The following is a 24,320-nucleotide window of genomic DNA, read 5'->3' as shown; positions in this document are numbered from 1 at the left end:
CGTCTTATCCTGACGTACTTAGTGAGACACAGTTCACCACATTATCCTCTAGGTCTTGTGTATCTCTGGAATATTCCCTAACACTTGTAAAAATCAAAACGAACATTACACATAGAGCCCATTACAAATGAGGACAGGACAGGAGTATTTATTTGCTGGGACTGCTGTCCCTAAACACCACCCGAGGGGTGGTTTCAATGACAGGAATGAATTTTCTCAGAATTTTGGAGGCTAGAAGTCTGAGATCAAGGTATGAGAATGGGGCACCTGGGGGGCTCAGTTAAACGTCTGACTTTTGGTTTTGGCTCAGGTCATGATCTCAGGGTCCTGAGATCCAGCCCTTTACCTACCCCCCAAGAACAGGGCCTGGCCCCCGGAAAGCCTTTTATGTTAGTGGTTGCTATTATCGTACCATGGTCTGTATCCAATTTATATTCCAGTTGTTAATGTTTCTATTTTTCCCACTCTCTGTCCATAAGTCCTGAGCCTTGCAGGCCTCCCCATTTCCTCTTGGTCGTGACTTATGGAATTCTAGTGCTTGCCCTTGAAAACCCCAGGCGATCCAAACAGTGAACGAAAGAAATATCAGCCAGAGGAGACAAGGGTTCCTCTTCCCCTTGGTCTGCAGAAGAGCAGAAACCACATTGTGGGAGAAAATGGCCCTTCCTTCATTTCACACAAAGGAGTGGTGTATAACATCAGATGGCAAAGACTGCAGCCAAGTATCCTTCAGCCTCGAAGAAACCTGTAATTCTGACTGGTTGTGTCACTTAATAATTTACTGTCCTAGTCATGACATTTAAACGGACATCTCTATTTTCTTGAAGGTACAAATACTGGTGAGGATTTTTGTTAAGCCATAGGAGTCACTCCACTTCTCCCTTCTTCCTTTTGGCCACAACAAACCTGAAGCCCTTGTGTTGACGTTGGAGCCACAAGAACAAATTGCCTAGAGGATGGCTACCTTGAAGAGTTGTTCCAGACTTTGTTTTAGTGAGAAACTTGTATTTGGGTTAAGCCACTGAGATTTGGGGGTTGCTGCTACTGTAGCATAGTCTAGCCTCATCTGACTAGCATACTGAGACTTTGCTAGGTTACTTATGTAAATAGAAATATGAAAATCCGGGGCGCCTGGGTGGCACAGCGGTTGGGTGTCTGCCTTTGGCTCAGGGCGTGATCCCGGCCTGCTTCTTCCTATCCCACTCCCACTGCTTGTGTTCCCTCTCTCGCTGGCTGTCTCTATCTCTGTCAAATAAATGAATAAAATCTTTAAAAAAAAAAAAAAAGAAAGAAATATGAAAATCCAGGGCGCCCGGGTGGCTTAGTCAGTTAAGCGTCTGCCTTTGGCTCAGGTCATGATCTCGGGGTCCTGGGATCGAGCCTCACGACGGGCTCCCTACTCGGCGGGGAGTCTGCTGCTTCCTCTCCCTCTGGCCCTTACCCTTGCTTGTGTTCTCTCTCTCTCTCAAGTAAATAAATAAATAAAAATTTAAAAAAATATGAAACTTCATGGCTTTTTTAAGTGGCTTTGCTTTATGTGGAATTTTCCCCAGTGCCAAGTGCCTTGGCTAAAGATGGCCTCTAGGATGGGGCAAGAGTTTAACTCAGTGACCCTGGCATGCCCATGATAACCTTCCTCCTGGGAGTGAAGTCTGAGAGCAGCAACACAGAGAAGATGGGACAGGAGCAGGATGTGGGTGGGGGAAAGTCCTTAAGGCGCATGTCCCTGAGGGGATGGTACCTTTATGGGATCACGGTCTGGCCCTCAGATTCACTGGGCTGGCAACTCCATCTTAACAGTATCCTGTAAGTGAATAAAAATGGAGAGGTTGACTCAGGCCCACTTCACATATAAGTGGAAGATAATGGTGTTTATCGATCATTGGCGACATAGCCAGCATGTGCTAAGTTCATTCATTCATTAATCATTCACTGAACTCCTGATATGTGCTAACCACTGAGGATACAGCAGCGAAGGCAACAAACAGGCTCTTGACCTGAGAAAGCTCACATTCTAGAGGCAGAAGAGGAAATTAATAAACAAATAAGCAGGGGCGCCTGGATGGTGCAGTCGTTAAGTGTCTGCCTTTGGCTCAGGGCGTGATCCCAGCGTTCTGGGATCGAGCCCCACATCAAGCTCCTCTGCTAGGAGCCTGCTTCTTCCTCTCCCACTCCCCCTGCTTGTATTCCCTCTCTCGCTGGCTGTGTCTCTCTCTGTCCAACAAATAAATAAAATCTTTAAAAAAAAGAACAAATGAGCAACTGTTTAATAGGTCAGATGAAAGTAGTGCTATAGTCAACGCTCAAGAAATATGGATGGAAGAAGGAAGTCTCAAAGTGAAGTCACCTGTTCAAGTTCACATGGCTAGGACTTAAACCCAAGGCCCCAACACTCTGGATTCTTTATCAACCACTCACCCATTTATTTTATTTATTCAACAAGTATTTACTGAACATCTTTCATGTGTTAAGAATTGCGTCCCTCGGGCGCCTGGGTGGCACAGCGGTTGGGCGTCTGCCTTCGGCTCAGGGCGTGATCCCGGCGTTACGGGATCGAGCCCCACGTCAGGCTCCTCTGTTGGGAGCCTGCTTCTTCCTCTCCCACTCCCCCTGCTTGTGTTCCCTCTCTCACTGGCTGTCTCTATCTCTGTCAAATAAATAAATAAAATCTTTAAAAAAAAAAAAAAGAATTGCGTCCCTCGGGGCGCCTGGGTGGCTCAGTCGTTGGGCATCCAACTTCCGCTCAGGGCGCGATCCCAGGGTCCTGGGATAGAGCCCCGCATTGGGCTCCCTGCTCTGCTGGGAGCCTGCTTCTTCCTCTCCCACTCCCCCTGCTTGTGTTCCCTCTCTCGCTGCCTGTCTCTCTCTCTCTGTCAAATAAATAAAATCTTAAAAAAAAAAAAAGAATTGCATCCCTCCTAGAATGTTCTCAGACACAGCACAACAAAACAGCTAAAGGCTGGACTCCACCTACCCGCAGGAAGGACAGGTGTCTAGATAACCCCGCAGGAAGGACAGGTGTCTAGATAACCAAGATTCGCCCAGGCCCCGCCCTCCAAAGAGACCAGGGATGACAGATGCCCTGTCAAGCTCCCACTAGCTCAGCCCACCTCCGTCGTAGCCCCAACCACGAAGAGCCAGCAGTGTCTTGCAGGGGTCGCAAGGTAGGTCGGTTATCCCGCCGACCAGAAGTTTCTTTCCTCGAGACCCCAGCCCCCAGGGACTCTGTCTCCCCCAAAGGATGGTGCTGACGTCACAGGCACCACGACTGGACTGTGGTCAGTGGATCGGGAGACCTCCTCCTGCTCCGTCTCACCTTCCCCTCACCTCTGGACTTTGTGAGCGGGACGGGTAGCCAGACGTCTGCGGCCAAATTCTTCGACCCTTCCTGGAGAGTAGGACTCACCTTCTTAGTTGTCCCGCGCAAACTTCCGGGTGGCGGAAAGCGCTGCGCGCGCATCCTCCACCCGGAGGGAGGACAGCGCCCGCGCAGGCGCTGCTGACCTCCAGACGGCCCTCGGGCTGTGCCGGGGAGGGATTATTTCCTCATCGCCCGGCCGCATTCCACCCTCTTTTGGAAGTCTCCTTGTTCTACTGCACATGTGCCAACTTGGAGCCAATCGTAAGGAGGGATGAACTACGAGGCATCTCTCCGCCTATCAGAGAGAGGTCATATTATCATTTTCCCGCCTCGACTCCGCCCCTTACTTCCAAGAGTCTTTTCAGGAACAGCCCGCTAAAAGCGTTTCCGTGGCAACCCTCTGTCGCCTTCAGGCCGGAGGGCGCTGATTAGGTTGTCGTTCGACGGTGTAAAAACTGGACTACAATACCCGCAGGCCACCGGGTCCCCATTTTGTTTCTACTCTATTTCCCAGAGCGCTCAGCGGAACCTCTATGGCCGAAGAAGCGGGGAAGATAGGAAGACAAGGGAAGGAGCCCGCACAGTCTTCTGGGAAACGGAGTCCTCGAGCTGGCGCGGAGTCTCCTGGGTGGAGTAGTTTGAGGAAATTCACGCGGCGCCGGAAGTGATTACGAGGCGCGAGTGAGAGGAGTTGGGTCAGCGTCTTCCTGCCGGCGGGAGTCGCGTCTGTTAATCTGGCCGACCGCAGTCTTGAGGTGAGGAGACGCCGAGGCTGGGGTAGCTGAATACTTCGGAGGCTTGGGGTCTCGGTCCTTCCTGAGGGGTGACGGAATGCCACGAGGCGATTTCGGCAAGGGGCGCGCCGTCTTGGGCAGTAGGTGTCTAGGTGGGGTCTTGAAGGCTGTCTGTTTAGAGCCTGATCTGGGCCAGGCTCTCGCTGAAACGGTTTGCAGTCCTCACCGGAGCCCTTGAGAGGGGCGGTTGTGTTTTATTTTACTTTTGAGTGGAGTCTGAGGCCGAAGGAGGGGTTGAGTTGCCCGAAGTTGAAGCGGGGAAGATCTGGAGGAATGAATGAATGGGAGGAGTTCTTCGGGAGGTCGAAGTATTTCACAGTTGAGCGCCTCCTGTGTGCCAGGCGCCGCGCTGTTCTCGCATTTCCTCCTGTGATCTTCGCAGCAGCGCTAAGTGCAGCTCCTCGCTTTTATCGGCTGGTACCCTTGGCAGCATCTTGGGAATCACAGTTTTTCAGTTTAGAAAGTTAATAGGGTGCATATTTCATAGTTAGGCACCACCCCAGACGGATCTGGGGCAGTTCTTGGAAATCCATTATTTCTGCCGGGAAAGGCGTGAAATCTTCACACTGTTCATAGCCTGTGACAATTTGGGTTCAGTTTTGCTGTCAATTTATGAATAAAGTTCTGGTTTTCAGAGCTTTTTTTGGTTTTTAGAGTTACAGATATCGGACTGTGGATCTGTTTCATTTGTCCCATTTTGTACATGTGGAAACCAGGCACAGAGAGCGTGAATAATCTAGATTTAGTCATGGCCCCACACTAAGAAGCAAGACTTCCCAACTCCAGGGCCCAAGATTTTTCAGCGCTGTAATTGGCTCAAGTTATTCTGAAAGCCTGAATGACCTTGAGCGTCACAGACCAGCCGCCATTTCTTCTGTCCCAGGGCTCAGTGGATGAGATATGGACAGAACATAATGTGAAAACTGTAGACAGAGGTCTCAGATTTAGATGTCTATAAGGGTCAGGCAAATAAGGTAAAGGAGAGAACACATTTAGAGGAGGGCTGTGGGGCGTCAGGGAGCACTTGTCCCATCTAAGGGGGGTAGCTTTAATTAGGCACCAACTGACAGCTCAGTGGGCCAAATCTAGGATTTTTCGGAAACTGGAAATAGAATTTTTTTTTTAAAGATTTTTTATTTATTTATTCGACAGAGATAGAGACAGCCAGCGAGAGAGGGAACACAAGCAGGGGAAGTGGGAGAGGAAGAAGCAGGCTCATAGCAGAGGAGCCTGATGTGGGGCTCGATCTCATAACGCCGGGATCACGCCCTGAGCCGAAGGCAGACGCTTAACCGCTGTGCCACCCAGGCGCCCCTGGAAATAGAATTTTTAAGCGAAATTTCCCAGTTTTCAAGTTTGAGACTACTTAAAATAATTTTCTTTCAAAACCTCCTATCTGCCAACACTGCAGGGAAAAAAACCCAAAAAACGAACAAACAAAAAAAACAACACACCAAAACCCCGCATCTGTGGACCAAATTATACTCACAAGTTAAGGCTTAACCTCCATGATGTGAGGAAAATCAGTGACAAGTATATGTTAGTACTTACAAGTCTGCCACATTGCCTTATCTGCGATCAACTCTGGAAAGCCTCGAAGATCATTTTTTCCGTAAATTTGGTATCCAGACCTGACTGGAACTGCTTAGAGTTATAACCTTTATTTATTTATTTATTTTTAAAGATTTTATTTATTTATTCAACAGAGATAGAGACAGCCAGCGAGAGAGGGAACACAAGCAGGGGTAGTGGGAGAGGAAGAAGCAGGCTCATAGCGGAGGAGCCTGATGTGGGGCTCAATCCCATAACGCCGGGATCACGCTCTGAGCCGAAGGCAGATGCTTAACCGCTGTGCCACCCAGGCGCCCCTAGAGTTATAACCTTTAATTATCCTACCTAGAGTGAATATTTATACCTTTCACTCTAGAAATATCGACGTTTTACAAAATGCTGCCTGTCCCACACTGTACTGTGATTTTAATGAAATATACTGTATGTATGCTGTATCAACTTCTAAAAAATCTGAAAATTTCTGAACCTCAAAGCACATCTGGCCCCAGAGGCTTAAGAACTGTGGACCTGTCATTAAGTCAATCCTGCTGCTTTGTGATAGGGAGTGTTTTCATCACTCCATCGATACGTGCCAATTAAGAAATTCACAGTGGCTACCGAAGTATAAAAAGCCCTATGGTACAGTGTTTTGTATATTATGGGTCATGAAAATAGCTCAGTGGGCAGTGGCCATGATTTTTTTTTTTTTAAATGAAGTAAAATAGAAGAGACTAGAATAGAAAATGGATCCTGGTACATTCTACTTTGTAAGATTCAGTATTATTTCATGAAGCTTTTGTTTACTTATGTGTGCGAATGAGTAGTAATGGTATATATTGTTTTTGTTACTGTGGGTCATGGTTAAAACAAAAAATTTGGAGAAATCTTGCTATTATAGAAATAGCAAGTTTTGGAGGCCAACTCACCTGGACTCAGATCCTAGAGATGGTAATCAGAAATCCCAGAAGTCATCTGAGGTGTTCAATTAGACATTGTGTTCTGTCAACAAAAAGTATCTACTGTGCTGGGCCTGAGACACAGTAGTGAGCCAGGCAGAAGGTCCCATCACCTTACTGGGCATCTCTCCCAAACATGTAGCTACTGACTGTAACAAGTGCCGAGAACGGTTATGAAGTTGCTTTGTAGGCTCTGACGCACAATGGGAAGGAGGGGCTGGGGTAGTTTCAGTAAATACAGAATTGTTGTGATTCCTGCAGGGAACCTAACCTTCAGCCTGATCCTCCTACTTCCAGACATTTTGGGGGCTCATCCAGCATGGCCAGGGAGTCAGCCCTCGGAGGAAGGGAGACTTTGCCCCAGCTCCCTTGTCCCCCCTGCAGCCCTGCCAGTGGGGAACGTAGAGGGAAAGGAGAGGGAGCTTAAGCAAGACCTCCAGCTGCTGGGCCCTAGTTGCCTGTGACTGAGGTGAGTTGAGGGCCCCTCTGTCCTAATCAGTCATCCCCAGAGCTTGCACCGCTGGCCTGCCTTTATTCTGGGTTCATTGTCCTCTGGCGGCCCCCAAATGATCCTCTTCTTATGCTGTCGCTCCCATGCTCAGTAACCTTCCAGGAATCCTTACTGCTTATAGGATAAACTCCACATTTCTCAGCATGATCCTGCTTGATCTTCTCTGTTTCCCTAAGTAACCGAAACTCCCTTCTTGGCTTCAGGGTAAAATGTTACACTGTACTTCCCAGGTTCCCAGCCTTTGCTCAGGCTCCACCCTCAACCAGAACGCCCTACCCGCCATCTCTGGCTGGTAAGTCTTACACAGCCTTTAAGACACAGCCCAATCCCCCCACCTTCTCTGGGGAGTCAGCTTTTCCCGGCTCTGCTCCCCCATAGCACCCCCTGCTGCCTGCACCATAGGGCAGATCCACTTGGATGTGGTTGTTCCTGCCCCTGTCTGTCAGCCCCACCAGACAAGGTGCTCCTTCGGGACAGGTACTGATTGGGTCTTACCTCTGGGCCCCCAAGGACCAGACAGGCCTGGTACACAGGAGTTCTTCCTCTACCTGGTAAATACCTGCTTGTCCTTAATGACCCAACTTGAATATCTCACCCGACCAGGAAGCTTTCCCTGACCCCAAGGCAATGTTCTCACGCCCTTTCCTTGCCACAGCCCTGGATACCACCCTCTATCAGCCCTATCTCCTTACGCTCACTACCAGCATCCCTGAATGTCCCCTCCAGGCCAGGGACCGAGTATGCCACCTCTGTGTCTCCAGCATCCTCAGACGGGTCTGGCACACAGGAGAAATGACTGTTGAATGAATGCATGCTCTGACTATGCCACTGGCCAGTATAAAACTCTCTGTGGCTCCCTAGTGCCCCACGGATCAAGTCCAGGGTCTTCCCACACCCTCCACCACTATTTCCAGGGGTGCTGCTGTCCAGCCAAGTCGAGGAGTCCAGGGAAGGATGCTTCTTGGGACTCTCTAATCTGGCTTCTGCTGCAAAAACCTCTTTGGCTAATCCCTTCCGACAGGGTATAGACAGCAACAGTGTCAACTACAACTAAGAGAACACTCACTCAAACCTCTTTTTTTTTTTTTTAATATTTTATTTATTTACTTGACAGAGAGACAGCCAGCAAGACAGGGAACACAGGCAGGGGGAGTGGGAGAGGAAGAAGCAGGCTCCCAGCCGAGGAGCCTGATGTGGGGCTTGATCCCAGAACGCCGGGATCACGCCCTGAGCCAAAGGCAGACCCTTAATGACTGCGCTACCCAGGCGCCCCCACTCAAACCTCTTTAAACAGTCAGTAGATTCTGTGGAGCACAGAACCAAAAAGGCCAGCGGGGGTGCTGGCTCGATGCACCAGCTCACCCAGCGTGGCCAAGACCCAGTTATCGTCCCTATCTCTCAGCCCCACTACCTCTTGGCTCCATCCTTGTCTCGAAACAGCTGCCAGGACTGCACGCCCCCACGTGCCTCCTACCGGTAGGCTTTGTTCTAGGCGCTGTATCTACACACAAGGGCACCAGCTGATGTGGTCCCTGCCGTCGTGTAGCTCACGTGTTGTTGGGGGGTAGGCGCATATCTGTTCGCGAGGGCTGCTGTAACCAAGTGCCTTGGACAGCAGAAATGTATTGTCTCCGTTCTGGAGGCTAGAAATCTGAAGTCAGGTTGTCAGCAGGGCTCCTTCCTTTTGGAGGCTGGTGGGAAGAATCCCTTACATGCCTCTTAGAGCTTCTAGAGGGGCCTGTGTTCTTTGACTCGTGGTCACGTTCCTCTGATCTCTGCTTCCGTCATCACCTTGCCTTCTCCCTCCTTTGACTCCTTCTGCCTCTTTTTTTTTTTTATTCTTTTTTTTTTTTCAAAGATTTTATTTATTTATTTGACAGAGACAGCCAGCGAGAGAGGGAACACAAGCAGGGGGAGTGGGAGAGGAAGAACCAGGCTCCCAGCAGAGAAGCCTGATATGGAGCTTGAGCCCAGAACGCTGGGATCACGCCCTGAGCCAAAGGCAGACGCTTAACGACTGAGCCATCCAGGCGCCCCCCTTCTGCCTCTCATAAGGCTATTGGGCATGACAGTCAGGGCCCACCTTGATCATCGGGGAGAACCTCCCCATCTCAGGACCCTTAACTTGTCACATGCCCCTCTGAACCCTGACCCCAGTCCCGGTGTCACTGACAGCATGTCACATTTTAGGAATTTGTTCCCCTCGGGGATGCAGCTATGGACTTCACCTTGGAAGACTGGGAGCACCTGGGCCTGGACCAGGCGGACCTGTTCTGGGACACAGCGCTGGACAACTACCAGAACCTTTTCCTGCTGAGTGAGTGTCCACTCCAGCCCCGGGGCCCCGGTCACTGCCCTGCTCAATGGCTCCTGAGCGCCAGAGAATCAGCATGACGTGGCCCAGCAGTGCCCAGCTGGCCACTTCTGGCCACAAACCCACCTCCGGGGACATTGGCAATGCCCGGTGACCTTGCTGATTGTCAGCACTTGGGAGTCAGGGGTGTGCGCCTGGCATCTTGTGGGGAGAGCCCAGGCTTGCTGCCACACGTCCTGGAATACAAGGACAAGCCCCTACAGCCAAGGATTATCTGACCCCAAATTTCAGGAGTGAGAAACCCGGATCAGCCCCCGCCTGCCGCTGTGGCCTCCTCAGCACTTTCCTCTTTGTCCCTGTAGAGCTGACACGCAGAGTCCTCGCATCTGCCTTCCCCTCTGCTAGAGGACTTGTCTCCTCCCTGCCCCCAAGACGGCCTGTGAGCCAGTCTTCCTCTGTCTCCTGCTCTGCTCACCCACCACCCCTGCACTTGCTAACTGCTCCTTTGATGTTGTGTCTCCCACGGCTGGGACGGGCGCCCTCTGAGGGCAGGGTCTTTCTGCCTGGGCTGCTTGCTGGTACAACCCCTGTGTCTGGAACAGACGGTACCTGCCTTGGGGACTCACCGAGCGGCAGCTCAGTAAATGCAGGAGCAGCTGCATCAGGAGCCGGGTCTCACACTGGGACCGTGCTGAGAACTGTCCTTCAATCCTGCAGTCACCCCACGAGGAAGTCTGACTCCCTGTTTGGTGGGCCCTTCTGAAATTGAGGTCCACAGAGGGGAAGTCACCTTCCCAGCTATGCTGAGGTCCCCGCAAGCACCCTGTGTTTGGTGGTGTACAAGGAGGACTCGCAGGACTCAGCATGTAGTTGTTCTTCCAGCCATGACGTATTACAGAGAAAGGACCCAGCACAGGCAGCAAAGGGGAAACCAGAGCCAGCTTCTAGAGCCCTCTCCCTGTGGAGTCACACAGGATGCATACCGAGGTGACAACACGTGTGAAATGTCTACCAGGGACGCTCGTTAAAGAGACTCAGTGCCTGTAGTTTTTATTGGGGGCCGGTCACAGAGGCACAGTCTGCCTGGAATGTACCAGAATTCTAGACTCCCAGCAGGAAAGCAGGTGTTCAGCGTGACCATTAAGGCACAGGGTGCCCCTCTTCTTGGTTCGGGAATGCTGGCACCCTCCTCAAATCCAGATACCCAGACACCAGCTAAGGGCCAGCCTCGCAGATTTTCTCTAATCTCTGCTCGATGTCTACTGCAGAAGCAGTGTCGGGGAGGCTCAGACCTCCGTGTCTTTTCTATCTTTAAACCACAGCCCACAGTAAATGCACACTTCCCTTGACTTCCCTGTGCATGTGTGTGCGCAGCCAAGCCACGTATTAGCTGCTCTTGCTAATGCCACAAACAGCAGCTTAAAACAATTCTTACAGTTCGGAAGGTCGGAAGTATGAAGTGGGTCTGATGCGGCTAAGCTCAGAGTGTGCAGGGCTCAATCCTTCGGGAGGCTCCAGGGAAGAGGGTTACTTTGCCCCTTTTCAGCTTCTAGATGCGCCTGCATTGCTTGGCTCACGGGCCTTTCATTTTCAAGCCATAAGGGGCTTTCCCTCCACTGTAGCTTGGTCTCCCTGCCCCTCCGTATTACCACTCTGCTCCCTTCCTTGAGCAGTTTGCAGAGGGCAGAGCGCAGGGCCGACCGGGCCGTGGGAACCGGCATGTTCTGTCACAGGCCTGGCCTGCGGAGGCCTCAGGTGATGCGGGCTGCCTGTGTGAATGCGTGAGCCACGGATGGCTGCGTAAGTATGAGCCTCTCCACCTGGCAAACTGGTCATTCCTCGAGAGCGGCTGCAGGTCCTTTGTTTCCCCAGCCCCGGCTGTCACAGTGCTGATTGCCCTGGATGGTGACTGTCTGGGCCCCTCTCCTCCACTGGACTGGGAACCCAGCAGGGCAGGTGTCCCCACAGTCTGGCCCTCAGGAGTGGTACGCTGAATAAAGCAGGAAAGCCAGAAGGTTCCTGCTAAGCAGCTGGCTGGCCCTCCATGTCCTGGTAATGACAGTACTCTTCTCTGCCTGCAGACCCCTTCAAACCCAACCTGACCTTCCATCCAGATGGCGCTGAAGAGCCGAAGGTGCTGGTGAGAGAAAGCCCAGAATCAGCGGGCCCTGGTGAGTGGGCAGGGAGGGGAGGGCGATGGGCCCACGGGACATGGCCCTTTGTATGCCATCCGTCTTTGGAAGTTCCATCCAGACCCAGAACGTTTATCCAGACATCTTGACCCTGGACTGATGCGTGTTGCTCTGCAAAGTGTTGGCTTCTGTCTGCTCATCCCGGCGGGTTGGGACCCTCCCTCTGCCAGCCTGTCTTGTCTCTGTCTACGTCATTGTTCAGTGTGTGGCTGTTCTGGTGCCTTTCCTCGGTCTCCTCTTCGGTCCTTTCACGCTGAGCAGGAGGTGACCTTCCGGGCCCTGAGTCCGTCTGTCCACCTTCCTGCCTGTGCCCCTTGAGCCCTGCGAACCCCCAGTCTGTCTCACCCCTCTTTGTACAGGTCTGTCCCACAGGGCACAGTGGGTGGCTGCATCTGTGAATAACTCAAGCCCAGGCCTAAATGCAGCCAAGAACATTTGTTCTGGTCTCTCCTGAGGGCCACGGTTCCTCCGGGGGGAGCAGGTTAGGCAGTGAGGGTGTTAACCTGGTTGAGGTTTTCCCAGTGGGAAAAGGCAGAAGCAGGAGCCTTGCCTGGGGCATGGGAGGCTTTTCTCATGGTCAGATCATTAACATGAGAAGGGCCCCCAAATCAGAGACCACAGGGCCGTGGCCGCATGGCTCAGTCTCGGCCTCCACCACCCAGTCAGGACGCGGTTCTGTTCTTGGCTCATCTCTCGTGACCTAATGAACGTGGACCCTCTGTAGCCTCCTGTCAAGCGCACCAGTGTTTGTGCGTAGCTGACCAGCCCCGGCACAGCATCCTGCCACCTCAACAACGTATGCTGTTTCCAAACACGTGTAGCTGTGCCTTTACCAACCAAATCGGCCCTCCAGTGGTAATAACTGTACTGTGTTATCATCATTTATATCTCTCTTCCTGTTAAACAGCGCCCTTCTCCAGGAAGTGGGCCGTAGCTGAGGGGATGATGGCAGAGAATATCTGCTGAGAGGCTCCACTTCCCAGTGGAGCCCTTGTGGCTGCCCAGTTCCCTGCTTAACTGTCCTGGAAATAGGCTGTTTCCTGTGACGCCAGTTCCAGCCAGGTCACCACTTTATCCCCTTCTCCTTCATCACCTTGGGGACAGGCTTACTGAGGAGCCATCACCCGTTCTCCCTCTTGTCTGTGTCCTCGCCCTGCAGCTCCTGACTTTTTTACCCCAGAGAATGGGAGACATCTGCACTTTCCCTCTCTTTCAGGCACGGCTGAAGTCAAGAACTGTCTTCTGGCCCAAGACTTCTTGGAAGAAGGACTTTCCCAGGAGACCGTGGAGACATTTTCCAAGGATGGCCTCTGGAACTCCAGTTGGGGGAAAGCCTGTGTAGGCGAGAGTTGGTTAGATAGTTTCCTAGGAGATCCAGAAAGTTTTCTGAGGTCTGACTTTGTTACCAACAAGGAAAGTCCCACGGAATGCACGAGTCATGAACTCAAGAGAGACCTTGGTCCTGAGTCCCTCCTTTCCACAGGAGAGAATTCTATGATGCACGTTCTTCCTGAAAAGAGCCCAGCACCAGCTGCATCTCCGGAACGTGGGAATGACTTTGGCTGTGACTTAGACCAGAGCCAGCAAGAGACTATCCAGGAGGAAGAGAAACTGTATAAATGTAGTGAATGTGGGAAGAGCTTCAGCCAAAGTTACCACCTTATCCAGCACTGGATTATTCATACCACAGAGAAGCCCACTGTGCATAATGAGTACGAGGAAGGTTTCAGCCAGAGTTCTTGCCTCTTTGTGCCTCCGATGACTCACACAGGCTACAAATCCTGTGTGTGTACTAAGTACGGGACAACTTCCAGTCAGAAAACACACCTTCTGTGGCATCAGAAAAGTCACACCGGAGAAAAACCATCTAAGAATCAAGATGGTGACCAGCCCTCGCCTGCTGAGCATCAGAAAACCCACACAGGGGGTCAGTCCTACAGATGTAGCGAGTGTGGCAAGAGTTTCAGCCAAACCTTTCATCTTACTCAGCATCAGAAGACCCACACCCGGAAACGCTATGAATGTGCCAAATGCAAGGCGACCTTCAACTTCCGTAAATACCTCCTCCAACACCAGAAAATCCATGCTGGGAACACTCCCTTCAAGTGTCAGGAGTGTGGGAAGGCCTTCAGGCGAGGCTTGCTGCTCATCGAACACCAGTCTGTTCACACCGGAGAAAAGCCTTACAAATGTGATCAGTGTGGGAAGCCCTTCAGGAATATCTCCACCCTAAAGATCCACCAGAGAGTTCACAGTGGAGAGAAGCCTTACAAATGCATTGAGTGTGGGAAAGCCTTCTACCGGAACACTCACCTTAATGAACATCAGAGGATTCACACTGGCTACCGGCCCTACAAATGTCCCAAATGCCTCAAGAGCTTCAGCCGGCCCTCCCATCTGATTCGACACCAGTCCATCCATGCCACAGAAAAGCCCTACAGCTGCGCCAAATGCAAGGAAACTTTCAGCCACAATGAACACCTCGTGCAACACCAGAAAATGCACAGTGTGGAGACACCCTATGAGTGTCAGGAGTGTGGTGAGCGCTTCATCTGCAGCTCCACCCTGACTTGCCACCAGACTGTTCACACCAGAGAGAAACAAGGACTTGGTGAGAGTGGGAGGATCTTGAATCAGGACTCAGATCAGAGAGAGCAAGCCAGGATCGGTGAGAAGCACTTTAAGTGTAACAAATGCGAGAAAACCTTTAGCCGCAGCAAATACCTGACTCAGCATGAGAGAGTTCACGCCAGGGTGAAGCCCTTTGAGTGTAAGCAGTGTGGAAAAGCCTTTGGCCAAAGTACACAGCTCATTCGCCACCAGAGCATCCACTCTGGGGCGAGGCGGTATGAATGTGGGGACTGTGGGAAGGCCTTCATCCACAGCACTTCCCTCACCAAACATCAATCTGTCCACAAGAGTGAGCACCCCTTTAAATGTAATGAATGTGGAAAGACCTTCAGTGAAAGTGCACATCTCTCAGAACATCGGTTAATTCACACTGCAGAGAAATTCTTTCAGTGTAACAAGTGTGACAAAGCCTTTGCCCACAGTAACTACCTTACTCAGCACCAGAGAGCTCATGCTAGAAAGAAGTCCTTTGAGTGTAACGAATGTGGAAAATCATTCCATCAGAGCTCGTGCCTTTCTAGGCATCAGAGAGATCACACAGGTAAGAAACCCCATAAATGCAGTGACTGTGGGAAAACCTTCAGCCTGGGTGCCCAGCTTAATCAACACCAGAGAGTTCACACCGGAGAAAAGCCTTATGTTTGTCAGGAATGTGGGAAAGCTTTCAGCCAAAGCTCGTGCCTTTCTGTTCACCAGCGAGTTCATACTGGAGAAAAGCCTTATGTTTGTCAGGAATGCGGGAAAGCCTTCAGCCAGAGCTCGTGCCTTTCTGTTCACCAGAGAATTCACACTGGAGAAAAGCCTTATGTTTGTCAGGAGTGCGGGAAAGCCTTCAGCCAGAGCTCGTGCCTTTCTGTTCACCAGAGAATTCACACTGGGGAGAAGCCTTATGTTTGTGCTGAATGTGGGAAAGCCTTTGCCCAGAAAGCAAATCTGATGCAGCATGAGAGAGTTCACACTGGGGAGAAGCCTTATGCCTGTAGGGTGTGTGGGAAAGCCTTTGGCCTCAGTGCCCATCTCAATCAGCACCAGAGAGTTCACACCCAAGAGAAACTAGCAATGTCAACCTTATCAGCCCTTGGCTGCAGGTCTCAGCAGACATCAGCAAGTTCACACAGGTAACAAGGAGTTAAGTAGAAAGTAACAAGTAGCAATACTTCCTACAACTGGGTGGCAGCAAAGTCCCAGATATCTGAACATGGTTCATCTGAGTCCTAAAGTTGAAATCATCACATTGTAAACTCCCTCTCCCCAAATAAATACATCTCTTTATCCATATACAGTGATTAGAAAATTTGTACATGAGTTTCATGAAAACACAGTAGTTGAGAAGCTGTGTAACATGGGAATTCAAAGGTAGACCCAAGGCAGTTGGCTGAGTTAAATCCCAGCACTGACATGTACTACCTGATTGATCCAGGGAGAGTCATGGGACCTCCTAGGGCCTCAGCATCCTCATCCGTAAAATGGGCACAAGACAATTACCTACCTCAGAGGGCTGTTGTGAGGATAAATAAATAGATGTAAAGAAGCACTTTGAATTGAGTGCCCAGCACATAGTAAGTACTCACCAAATGTGAGCTACAAATACTTACGAGGTACAACAAATATATTAAAAAGAAGGGAAGAATTAGCAACCCTCTATTTATTGCAGTTAATGTTCTTGCTAATACTATGCGGTAGCTTTCATTTTTTTTTAATGTTATTTATTTATTTGAGTGAAAGAGCATGAGCAGGGGTGAGGTGCAGAGGGAGAGAGAAGCAGGCTCCCCATTGAGCAGGGAGCCCGACCTGGAACTCGATCCCAGGACCCTGAGATCATGACCTGAGCCAAAGGCAGATGCCTAACCAACTGAGCCACCCAGGTGCCTCTCATTTTTTTTTTAAAGATTTTAATTTTAAGTAATATCTATACCCAACATGGGGCTTGAACTCACCACCCTGAAACCAAGAGTCATGCTCTTCTGACTGAGCCAGTCAGGCATCCTTGCATCGCTTTCATTTTTTTTTTTTATAGTTTTGTTTTGTTTTGTTTTAAGATTTAATGTATTTGAGAGAGTGAGTGCTAGGGAGAGGAGGAGAGAATCTGAAGCAGACTCCGCACTGAAGGCAGAGCCTGACGTGGTGCTTGATCCCACAACCGTGAGATCACGACCTGAGCCAAAACCAAGAGTTGGATGCTCAACTGGCTGAGCCACCCAGGTGCCCCACATAGCTTTCATTTTTAAAGTTTTCTCCAAAATGCCCCTGGCTAAATTTGGATCCCAAAACCCAGCATCTTGCTCTTTTCTTTAACAAAAGTCTAGCCTTTTCCTTCCCCCTGCTCTGTCGTACTTTCTTAATTAACCCACAGAAGCCAAGAAGAGCATGTAAACTAACACCAAATAGCTAGAACTTTCCACTCCTAACCTCTAAAACCTCTCACTCAAAAGGACACCCTCCCACATATACATGCCACCTCTTCCCATAATTCCCTCCCCCCATTTAAAGTTGGTTATACAGCATGAGGCCCAGTTTGCTGTGGGAGTTAATGATATTGGAAGCAGTGGGATTCATTTGGGAAAGCTGCATTATATATTGCCACACGGTTCACAGAAGATGTGCTTGATGGTGGAAACTGTGGTATACAGAAATGACGGCTAGAATGTTCCTCGTGTACCGTTTGTCCAAGCCACCCAACCACCAGGTGCTTTGTCAGGCTCCAGGGTAGGGAATACCAACACGGTAAGCCCTGTCCTTGCCCTGAAACGTCTGGAATCAAAGGGAAGTGGATGGCCCCATTTCCACAGAGAAGTACCGTTCATTTACAAGTGACATCTTAAAATGCCACATTCCCTCATGTCAGCAAGTTCTGGGACTGTGGGAGTGCTGGAGAGCCCAGCGAGGACACCATCCTTCCTGTTGGAGCCCTCACGTCAACTGCTTAACCTTGGCCAGGCCTGTTCTGCAGCTGCGACACCTCGTGGAACCACACAATCAGCTCCCTCTTCTGACATCTCCTCAGCTCTGGGTTTTTGTGTCTCACCCACTGAGTGACCAAGTGACATGCTTCCTGAAGCACAGACCAAATCTAATGAAGACCCTAACACTTTTGATATATTTCATGTTTTTGGTGTTAAAAAAGCGTAGGAGTGTGTGCTCTGTGCTCTTGCACCTTGAGTTCTGGTTGGTTTTGTTGTTGAAACTGGGACCATTGGCTGACCACTGGGCCCACACCACAATGGGGAACATACTGGTTTCCAGATGGACGAAACATCACGTGGTCCCCGCCCTCCAGTCGTTGTGTAGTCTGCGAGACGGGCCTCTTAGCTCTACCAAAGGGGCAGTGCAGAGGCAGGAGCTGAAACTGATGAGTGTGTTCAACGAGAGTTGAAGAGGCCAGAGGTCCTGTGGAAGATTGGCAGCCATGGTGGGGGGCAGTCTCTGTAGCTACTGACCTGTGTTGCTGTGGGCCAGTGCGGAAATGCCCTTCATGTGTGCCTTTTGGTTCTCTGATTAAAGTTTGGAGTCTATAAGTGTTGGCTGCTTCTTTCGGCCTAGTGCCACGTACCTGGCCAGATGCTGGGCGTGCAGAGGCCCCCATGCCTGCCAAGTGCTTACGTTCTGCAGGAGGAGGGCTGCTTATGGTGAAAACTGGCCCATGAGAGGGGATGGTTATGTCCGTTGTCCCAAAGTGTGGGTGGGGCATGGACACGGGGGAGCCACACAGTTTCAGCTGGTCCTCAGATCCGTCATCAGACCACACTTCATTCTAGTGTGATCCTGACTGGGGAGAAAGCATGGACCGCATGTCATTCACTCCTCTCTGGTTATAAAGACACAGCAGGCCTTAGGCTCAGACAATCATTGTAGCTAGAAATTAATATTATTTTCTTCTTGGTGTTTATTTTAGTTCCTTTCTCCCCCTTTATCCTTTACTGACGAGATACTAGTTGTTATGGCAATAATAGAAAGTCCTCTTTAACAATAAATCTGTTTAGGGGCGCCGACTCTTGATTTTGGCTCAGGCCACTGAGATCTGAGCAAGCAATAGAGATCTTGCGGTGCTGTCCTCCAGGGACTCCCTGGGAGGCTGGGAAGTGCAGCAGTCCTGAAGGAAGTGGTTCCCCACCTTGTGCCTCCATGACCTGAATGACCACAATGTCCCATGCACCTCGTGTGCACTGGGGTACAAGATAAAAGCTGTTGGCATTGCTGATTGCAGTGAACGTCTCTCACCTCTAAGATCCACGCTTCACCTCCCCAGTGGCCCTCCCTTCTCTTGGGGACACATGTAGAGTTCTGCGTCCCCCTACATTCCATCCCCAGTTCTAGGCAAAGGATATATGGCCTAGTTTGGCCAATCAGCACTCCCATCCCTGACCTCTCTTTCCTGCTGGCCATAAGCAAAAAATGCATGGAGCCATCACTGGCACAGCCCCCTAGATAGAGCTGCTAGGGACGGCAGTTGGTTAAACAGTGCCCAGAATTCACACACATCCAGAAACACAGAATGTGGTCTTGTTTGGAAGTAATTAATGATTGAGGTGACATTATAGTGGGAATAGGGTGAGCCCTAAATCCAACCACTGGTATCCTTACAAGAGGAAAGGCCACAGGGAGACACAGACGCAGAGAAAAAGGCTGTATGAGGACAGACACCGAGGTGGGGGTGACGTGGCCACAAGCCAAAGATCACCAGGAGCCACCAGAAGCTGGGAGAGGCAAGGAAGGATCCTCCCCTAGAGCCTTTGGAGGAGCACTGCCCTGCTCACGCCTTGATTTTGGACTTCCGGCTTCTAGAATTGACACAATAGCTTTCTGTTGTTTTAAGCCACGGAGTTTGTGCTACTTTGTTACTGTAGCCCTAGGACACGAATAGAGGGACTCGGTCTTAGATGAATCAACGTTTCAGGAACTCGAGTAAGCAGACAGGACAAATCTTGGTGATACTCTTGAGCTCCTGGATCAAGCCCTACCTGAGCACATTGGACTTCAAAGTTGGCTAAAGCCCACCATGCCCCTGTTTGTTTAAGGCAGGTGGAGGTGGGTTTTCTATTCATTCCAGCCAAAGAATTCCTGGCTGATAAACTGTTTTAATTCACCACTTCATTCCTCAGTCAATACATTGAGTGTGGGAGACATCAATGAATCCATTCTCATTGAGGTTTTCAAACCATTCCTTGCAAGCTTTGGTGCCATTCTAACTACACAGAGAAGACCTCAAAACTGAGCAGGACTCCCCAGTGGCTGGAAGGCATCACGGTTGAGATTGCTGGTCTCACTCTAGACCCAAAAGTTTGCTTGAGTGCCCCCACTGGGTGGAACCCCCTAAATGAAAACCATCTGAGGTTTGTGACAGTCACAATCTGCACATGAAAGTGATCATGACAGATGAATAAGCAAAATGTGGCACATCCCTGTAGTCCCAGGGCTACACTGGGAAGTACCAGTGTCAACTGGGGCAGGAAAGGGACAGGAAAGCCAAGGCCAGTTTTGTTGGGGGGGGTCCATAGGAAAGGCAAAGCAAGAAAGAGCACAGCTCAGGTCTGGCCAGTCTGGATAATTTCAGTGGGCTCTGAGGCATCAGGGCTGTCCCCAGTTGCTACCTGGCCCCAGGATGACTCAGGATAGGAGAAGTGTGGCTTGGTGGATGGGGGTATAGGTTCCAGATGGGTTGGTCTGCAGCTGAGAGGCATGCTCTTTGCAATACCTGAGAATGGGCTTGCTCTGGGAGAGGCAGTCTCTCCCTGGCCACATTAAAAAAAAATATATATATATATATATTACACACATATAAATATATATAAAATATAATGCGTATATATATAAGATATTATATATTAAAGATTTTATTTATTTGAGAGAGAGCAGGAGGAGGAACAGAGGGAGAGGGTTATATATTTTTAAGATATCAAAATATTGTATAATATAAAAAATTTAAAACATGGTTAATACAGGAGGACCTTTCCCCGCCTCTTCCAGCTTCTGACAGTCCCAGGTGTGACCGGGCTTGTGGCTGTGTCACTGAGTGTCTGCCTCCACCTTCCCACTTTCTCCCTGAATGGCTTCATATGGTCTCCCCCTGCGGGTGTTGAGTCCAAATTTCCCTCTCCCTAGAAGACGTCAGTTATACTCGATTGCCTCCCCTCCCCCAGTATGACCTCATCTTAACTAATTCCATCTGCAACAACCCTATTCCCAAATATAGTCGTGTGCTGAGGTCCTGGAGGTTAGGACTTCAACACAACTTTTTGGGGGAACACAACTCAACCCAGAGCACCATTGATCATAATGAGTGAGAGCAAGAGGCCCGTGACCTCCCACCTGAGAAGCGAGTGTATTTTCTGCCTGTTGGGAGCTGAGGAACTGGACTGATTTTTTTCTTTTCTTTTTTTTTTTCCCTATTCGATTGAGGTAAAATGCACATAAAGATCAAAGTAACCAGCAACCCTTTAAAAGTAACAATTCAGTGGCACCTAGTACACTCACAGTGTTGTGCGACCAGATCTGAGACATTTATATCACCCCAGAAGGAAATCCCCTCCCCATTATGATTTACTCTGCATTCTCCACAACCCTGCCCCTGGAAGCCACCAATCTGCTTTCTGTCTCTATGGATTTACCTATTCTGGAAGTTTCATACAAGTGGAATCATATGATAGGTGGCTTTTTTTTTTTAAAGATTTTATTTATTTATTTGACACAGAGAGACAGTGAGAGAGGGAACACAGGCAGGGGGAGTGGGAGATGGAAAAGGGAGCCTGACATGGGGCTCAGTCCCAGGACCCCAGGATCATGACCTGAGCCAAAGGCAGACACTTAACAAATGAGTCACCCAGACACCCTGATAGGTGACTTTTTAATGTGGTTGCTGCCAAACACCTGCTTTCCTTCTGGGAGGAAATTTCGGTGCATCCCGGGTTGAGGATGTCTACAGGACCAGCCCCCAGTACAAACTCTGGGCGATGACTGGGTCTCTGATGAGTGTCCCTGGTAGAGAACATTCCACACACATTGTCACACCTCACTACTGGTGGAATTAGTGTGGCTTGTGTGGCTCCGTGGAGAGAGGACTCTGGAAGCTGGCGCTGGTCTCCCCTGGACTTCAGCCCATATGCCTTATCCCTTAGCTGATTCAGCTGTCATTTTGCTGTAATGAGTCATGGCTGTGAGTATGACTGTAAGCTGAGTCCTCTTCATGAATCATCAAACTGGGGATGGTCCTAGGGACCCGCAGCCTTTACAAACACTTGTGGCATGAATAAAATGTCCTTCCCACAGGACAGCAGACTTCCCAGGGTGACACTCTGAACAGGGCTTCAGAGCAGTTTCAGAAGACAAATCTCAGGTGAGCCATGCAGAGAAGAAATGCTCTGAATGCCCCAAAGGTGAGCCAGCCTTCAGCCACCATTCGAACTTCACAGGACCTCAGAACACACACAGATGGACCCCACGGGTGTGATGACTATGGGAAACCCCTTGATCAAAGCTCAGCCCAGCCGAGTGTGGTCCCTCCCACCTGAGAGACAGATACATGTGCACTGATGAGGCAAGGCCCTCCCGGAGGGGAAAGCCTTTCTGACCAGCCTGGGGCAGGGACCGTGGCAACAGACACACCCTCACTGCAGCCATCCTGCCATGTTTAATCTATCGCCTCAGGCAGTGCTGTCCTGATGCAGATGTCCCATCCGTGCTGTCCAGTCTGGTGGTCACCAGCATGTATGACTCATCAGAAGGGTTGTCCCCTGGAGGTGACCCTATATCCTCCAGTCTGATGGAAACTGAAAAGAGAAGTGTTATCCACCTCCTCAGTCCTCCAAATCAGAAGCCTTTGACCCAGATAATGCATGAAGGGTCAGGCATGGGTCAAAGGCCTTGCAGACGTGATTGCCCCCAGACTTTCAGATATCCCAGCTAGAACATTCCTTTTTGCTTCAGCCAACTGGAGTTGGATCTTCTGTCAATTATAACATAAGCGGGGAGCCCCCTCACCTGGCCAGATGATGCCCCTCTGGGTCTTGCACTGGGAGTCCCTGACTGTGAGTCCCTGGGCAGGGTCCGGGTAGCCCTGCCCTTCATGGGGAAATCTGCAGCCCCAAACACGGAGAGTGTCCAAGTCCATGTGGGAGTCACCCAGGCTTGGATTCACCCAGAACAGAAATCCAAACTGCCTCATCCAAGGCCAGCCCTGCCCCTGGTCATGGAATGAGTCCATGTGGGCCCCTGGGGAAAGGTCTAAAGCCGAGCTTCTCCAGTGTTCAAGTGCGCTCCAATCACACGCTCCTGTCCCAGGGAACACTCTGTCTCGGGAGGCCTAGTGGCCCAGGACTCTGCATTTTTTTTAAAGATTTTTATTTATTTATTCAACAGAGACAGCCAGCGAGAGAGGGAACACAAGCAGGGGGAGTGGGAGAGGAAGAAGCAGGCTTCCAGCAGAGGAGCCTGATGTGGGGCTCGATCCCATAACGCTGGGATCACGCCCTGACCCGAAGGCAGACGCCCAACAACTGAGCCACCCAGCCGCCCCAGGACTCTGCATTTCTAACAAGCTCCCAGGAGCTGCTGTGGCTGTTAGTCCTCTGGGGAATCAGGTGACTTGCAGGGGCCCTTCCCACTGTCACAGTGATGAGCACATGAGTGGGTGGGAGCTGGAGATGTCAGACCCGTCCAGGGGGCAGGACAGCCCCAAGTAACCGAGAAACTTCCTGGGTCTCTCTCGACTTCCTGATGTCCTCAGAACATTCATGTGGAGGAAAAACTCCTTACCGAGCTTAGAATCCCATTCCGCCATCCATATAGACTCCAAGTATTTTTTTTTAAGATTTTATTTATTTATTTGACAGAGATAGAGACAGCCAGCGAGAGAGGGAACACAAGCAGGGGGAGTGGGAGAGGAAGAAGCAGGCTCATAGCAGAGGAGCCTGATGTGGGGCTTGATCCCATAACACCGGGATTACGCCCTGAGCTGAAGGCAGACGCTTAACTGCTGTGCCACCCAGGCGCCCCAGGACTCTGCATTTCTAACAAGCTCCCAGGAGCTGCTGTGGCTGTTAGTCCTCTGGGGAATCAGGTGACTTGCAGGGGCCCTTCCCACTGTCACAGTGATGAGCACATGAGTGGGTGGGAGCTGGAGATGTCAGACCCGTCCAGGGGGCAGGACAGCCCCAAGTAACCGAGAAACTTCCTGGGTCTCTCTCGACTTCCTGATGTCCTCAGAACATTCATGTGGAGGAAAAACTCCTTACCGAGCTTAGAATCCCATTCCGCCATCCATATAGACTCCAAGTATTTTTTTTTAAGATTTTATTTATTTATTTGACAGAGATAGAGACAGCCAGCGAGAGAGGGAACACAAGCAGGGGGAGTGGGAGAGGAAGAAGCAGGCTCATAGCAGAGGAGCCTGATGTGGGGCTTGATCCCATAACACCGGGATTACGCCCTGAGCTGAAGGCAGACGCTTAACTGCTGTGCCACCCAGGCGCCCGTAGACTCCAAGTATTTTTTTTTTTAAAGATTTTATTTATTTATTCTACAGAGATAGAGACAGCCAGCGAGAAAGGGAACACAAGCAAGGGGAGTGGGAGAGGAAGAAGCAGGCTCATAGCAGAGGAGCCTGATGTGGGGCTCGATCCCATAACGCCGGGATCACGCCCTGAGCCGAAGGCAGACACTTAACCGCTGTGCCACCCAGGCGCCCGTAGACTCCAAATATTTTTAACACAGTTTTAATATCCCTGAATGTCCCAGAGATACAACTAGTGGGTAGATCAGAAGACAGTGTTTTGTGCTTCAGAATGTGATAAACTTCGCCCACTTGGTAAGGACGATGACATCACCGATGGCTCAGCCAGCAGCAGTAGCCAGGTCACCAATACAGCGACACGGCAGCCTTGTGTCTGGCTGAGCTCTAACTACTGGCTCAGTACTGATGCGATCACCCAGCTTGTGTCTTCTTTTTTTTTTTTTTTTTTTTAAGATTTTATTTATTTATTTGACAGAGATAGAGACAGCCAGCGAGAGAGGGAACA

General features: G+C 50.3%; 2 protein-coding genes across 14 annotated transcripts in view; one reads left to right on the top strand and one right to left on the bottom strand.

Moving 5' to 3' along the window:
• VRK3 (VRK serine/threonine kinase 3) overlaps positions 1–3,689 on the bottom strand; it is a 38,807-nt gene extending 35,118 nt beyond the window's left edge. For 6 of the 10 annotated variants that reach the window (XR_004619269.1, XM_034639615.1, XM_034639612.1 and 3 more), the window contains exons 1-2: positions 3,328–3,689; positions 1,742–1,804 (exon numbers count right to left, since the gene is read on the bottom strand). The gene's annotated coding sequence lies outside the window, so the exon portion shown is untranslated. Of the gene's footprint in view, positions 1–1,741; positions 1,805–3,316 lie in introns of all 10 variants that reach the window. The other 4 variants (XM_034639614.1, XM_034639618.1, XM_034639613.1 and 1 more) reach the window with 2 other exon arrangements.
• Positions 3,690–3,883: 194 nt separating this feature from the next.
• Positions 3,884–16,111, top strand: ZNF473 (zinc finger protein 473). 4 transcript variants are annotated; one of them, XM_019798173.2, is made up of 6 exons: positions 3,884–4,116; positions 6,960–7,131; positions 7,404–7,465; positions 9,364–9,490; positions 11,569–11,658; positions 12,896–16,111. In XM_019798173.2, the coding sequence occupies exons 4-6, from the start codon at positions 9,391–9,393 to the stop codon at positions 15,430–15,432; spliced, it is 2,727 nt and encodes a 908-aa protein (XP_019653732.2). In that variant the 5' UTR covers positions 3,884–4,116; positions 6,960–7,131; positions 7,404–7,465; positions 9,364–9,390; the 3' UTR covers positions 15,433–16,111. The 4 variants fall into 4 exon arrangements, with proteins under 4 accessions (XP_019653732.2, XP_019653731.2, XP_011221480.2 ...); XM_019798172.2 differs by lacking the exon at positions 7,404–7,465; XM_011223178.3 differs by lacking the exon at positions 7,404–7,465 and having other exon boundaries at positions 6,924–7,131.
• Positions 16,112–24,320: the final 8,209 nt, after the last annotated feature.

The sequence above is a fragment of the Ailuropoda melanoleuca genome, chromosome 12, assembly GCF_002007445.2.
Source record: "Ailuropoda melanoleuca isolate Jingjing chromosome 12, ASM200744v2, whole genome shotgun sequence".
Taxonomy (NCBI): domain Eukaryota; kingdom Metazoa; phylum Chordata; class Mammalia; order Carnivora; family Ursidae; genus Ailuropoda; species Ailuropoda melanoleuca.
Note: the sequence above shows the minus strand (reverse complement) of the source record. Positions and strands in the feature narration are given on the sequence as shown.

What these genes read in the sequence shown, in the direction of transcription:
- ZNF473 (XM_011223179.3), top strand. Translation starts at nt 9,391, where the DNA reads ATGGACTTCACCTTGGAAGACTGGGAGCACCTGGGCCTGGACCAGGCG. An exon ending in CCAGAACCTTTTCCTGCTGA is followed by an intron (nt 9,491 to 11,568) that starts GTGAGTGTCCAC and finishes CTCTGCCTGCAG; the next exon opens with ACCCCTTCAAACCCAACCTG. An exon ending in CCCAGAATCAGCGGGCCCTG is followed by an intron (nt 11,659 to 12,895) that starts GTGAGTGGGCAG and finishes CCTCTCTTTCAG; the next exon opens with GCACGGCTGAAGTCAAGAAC.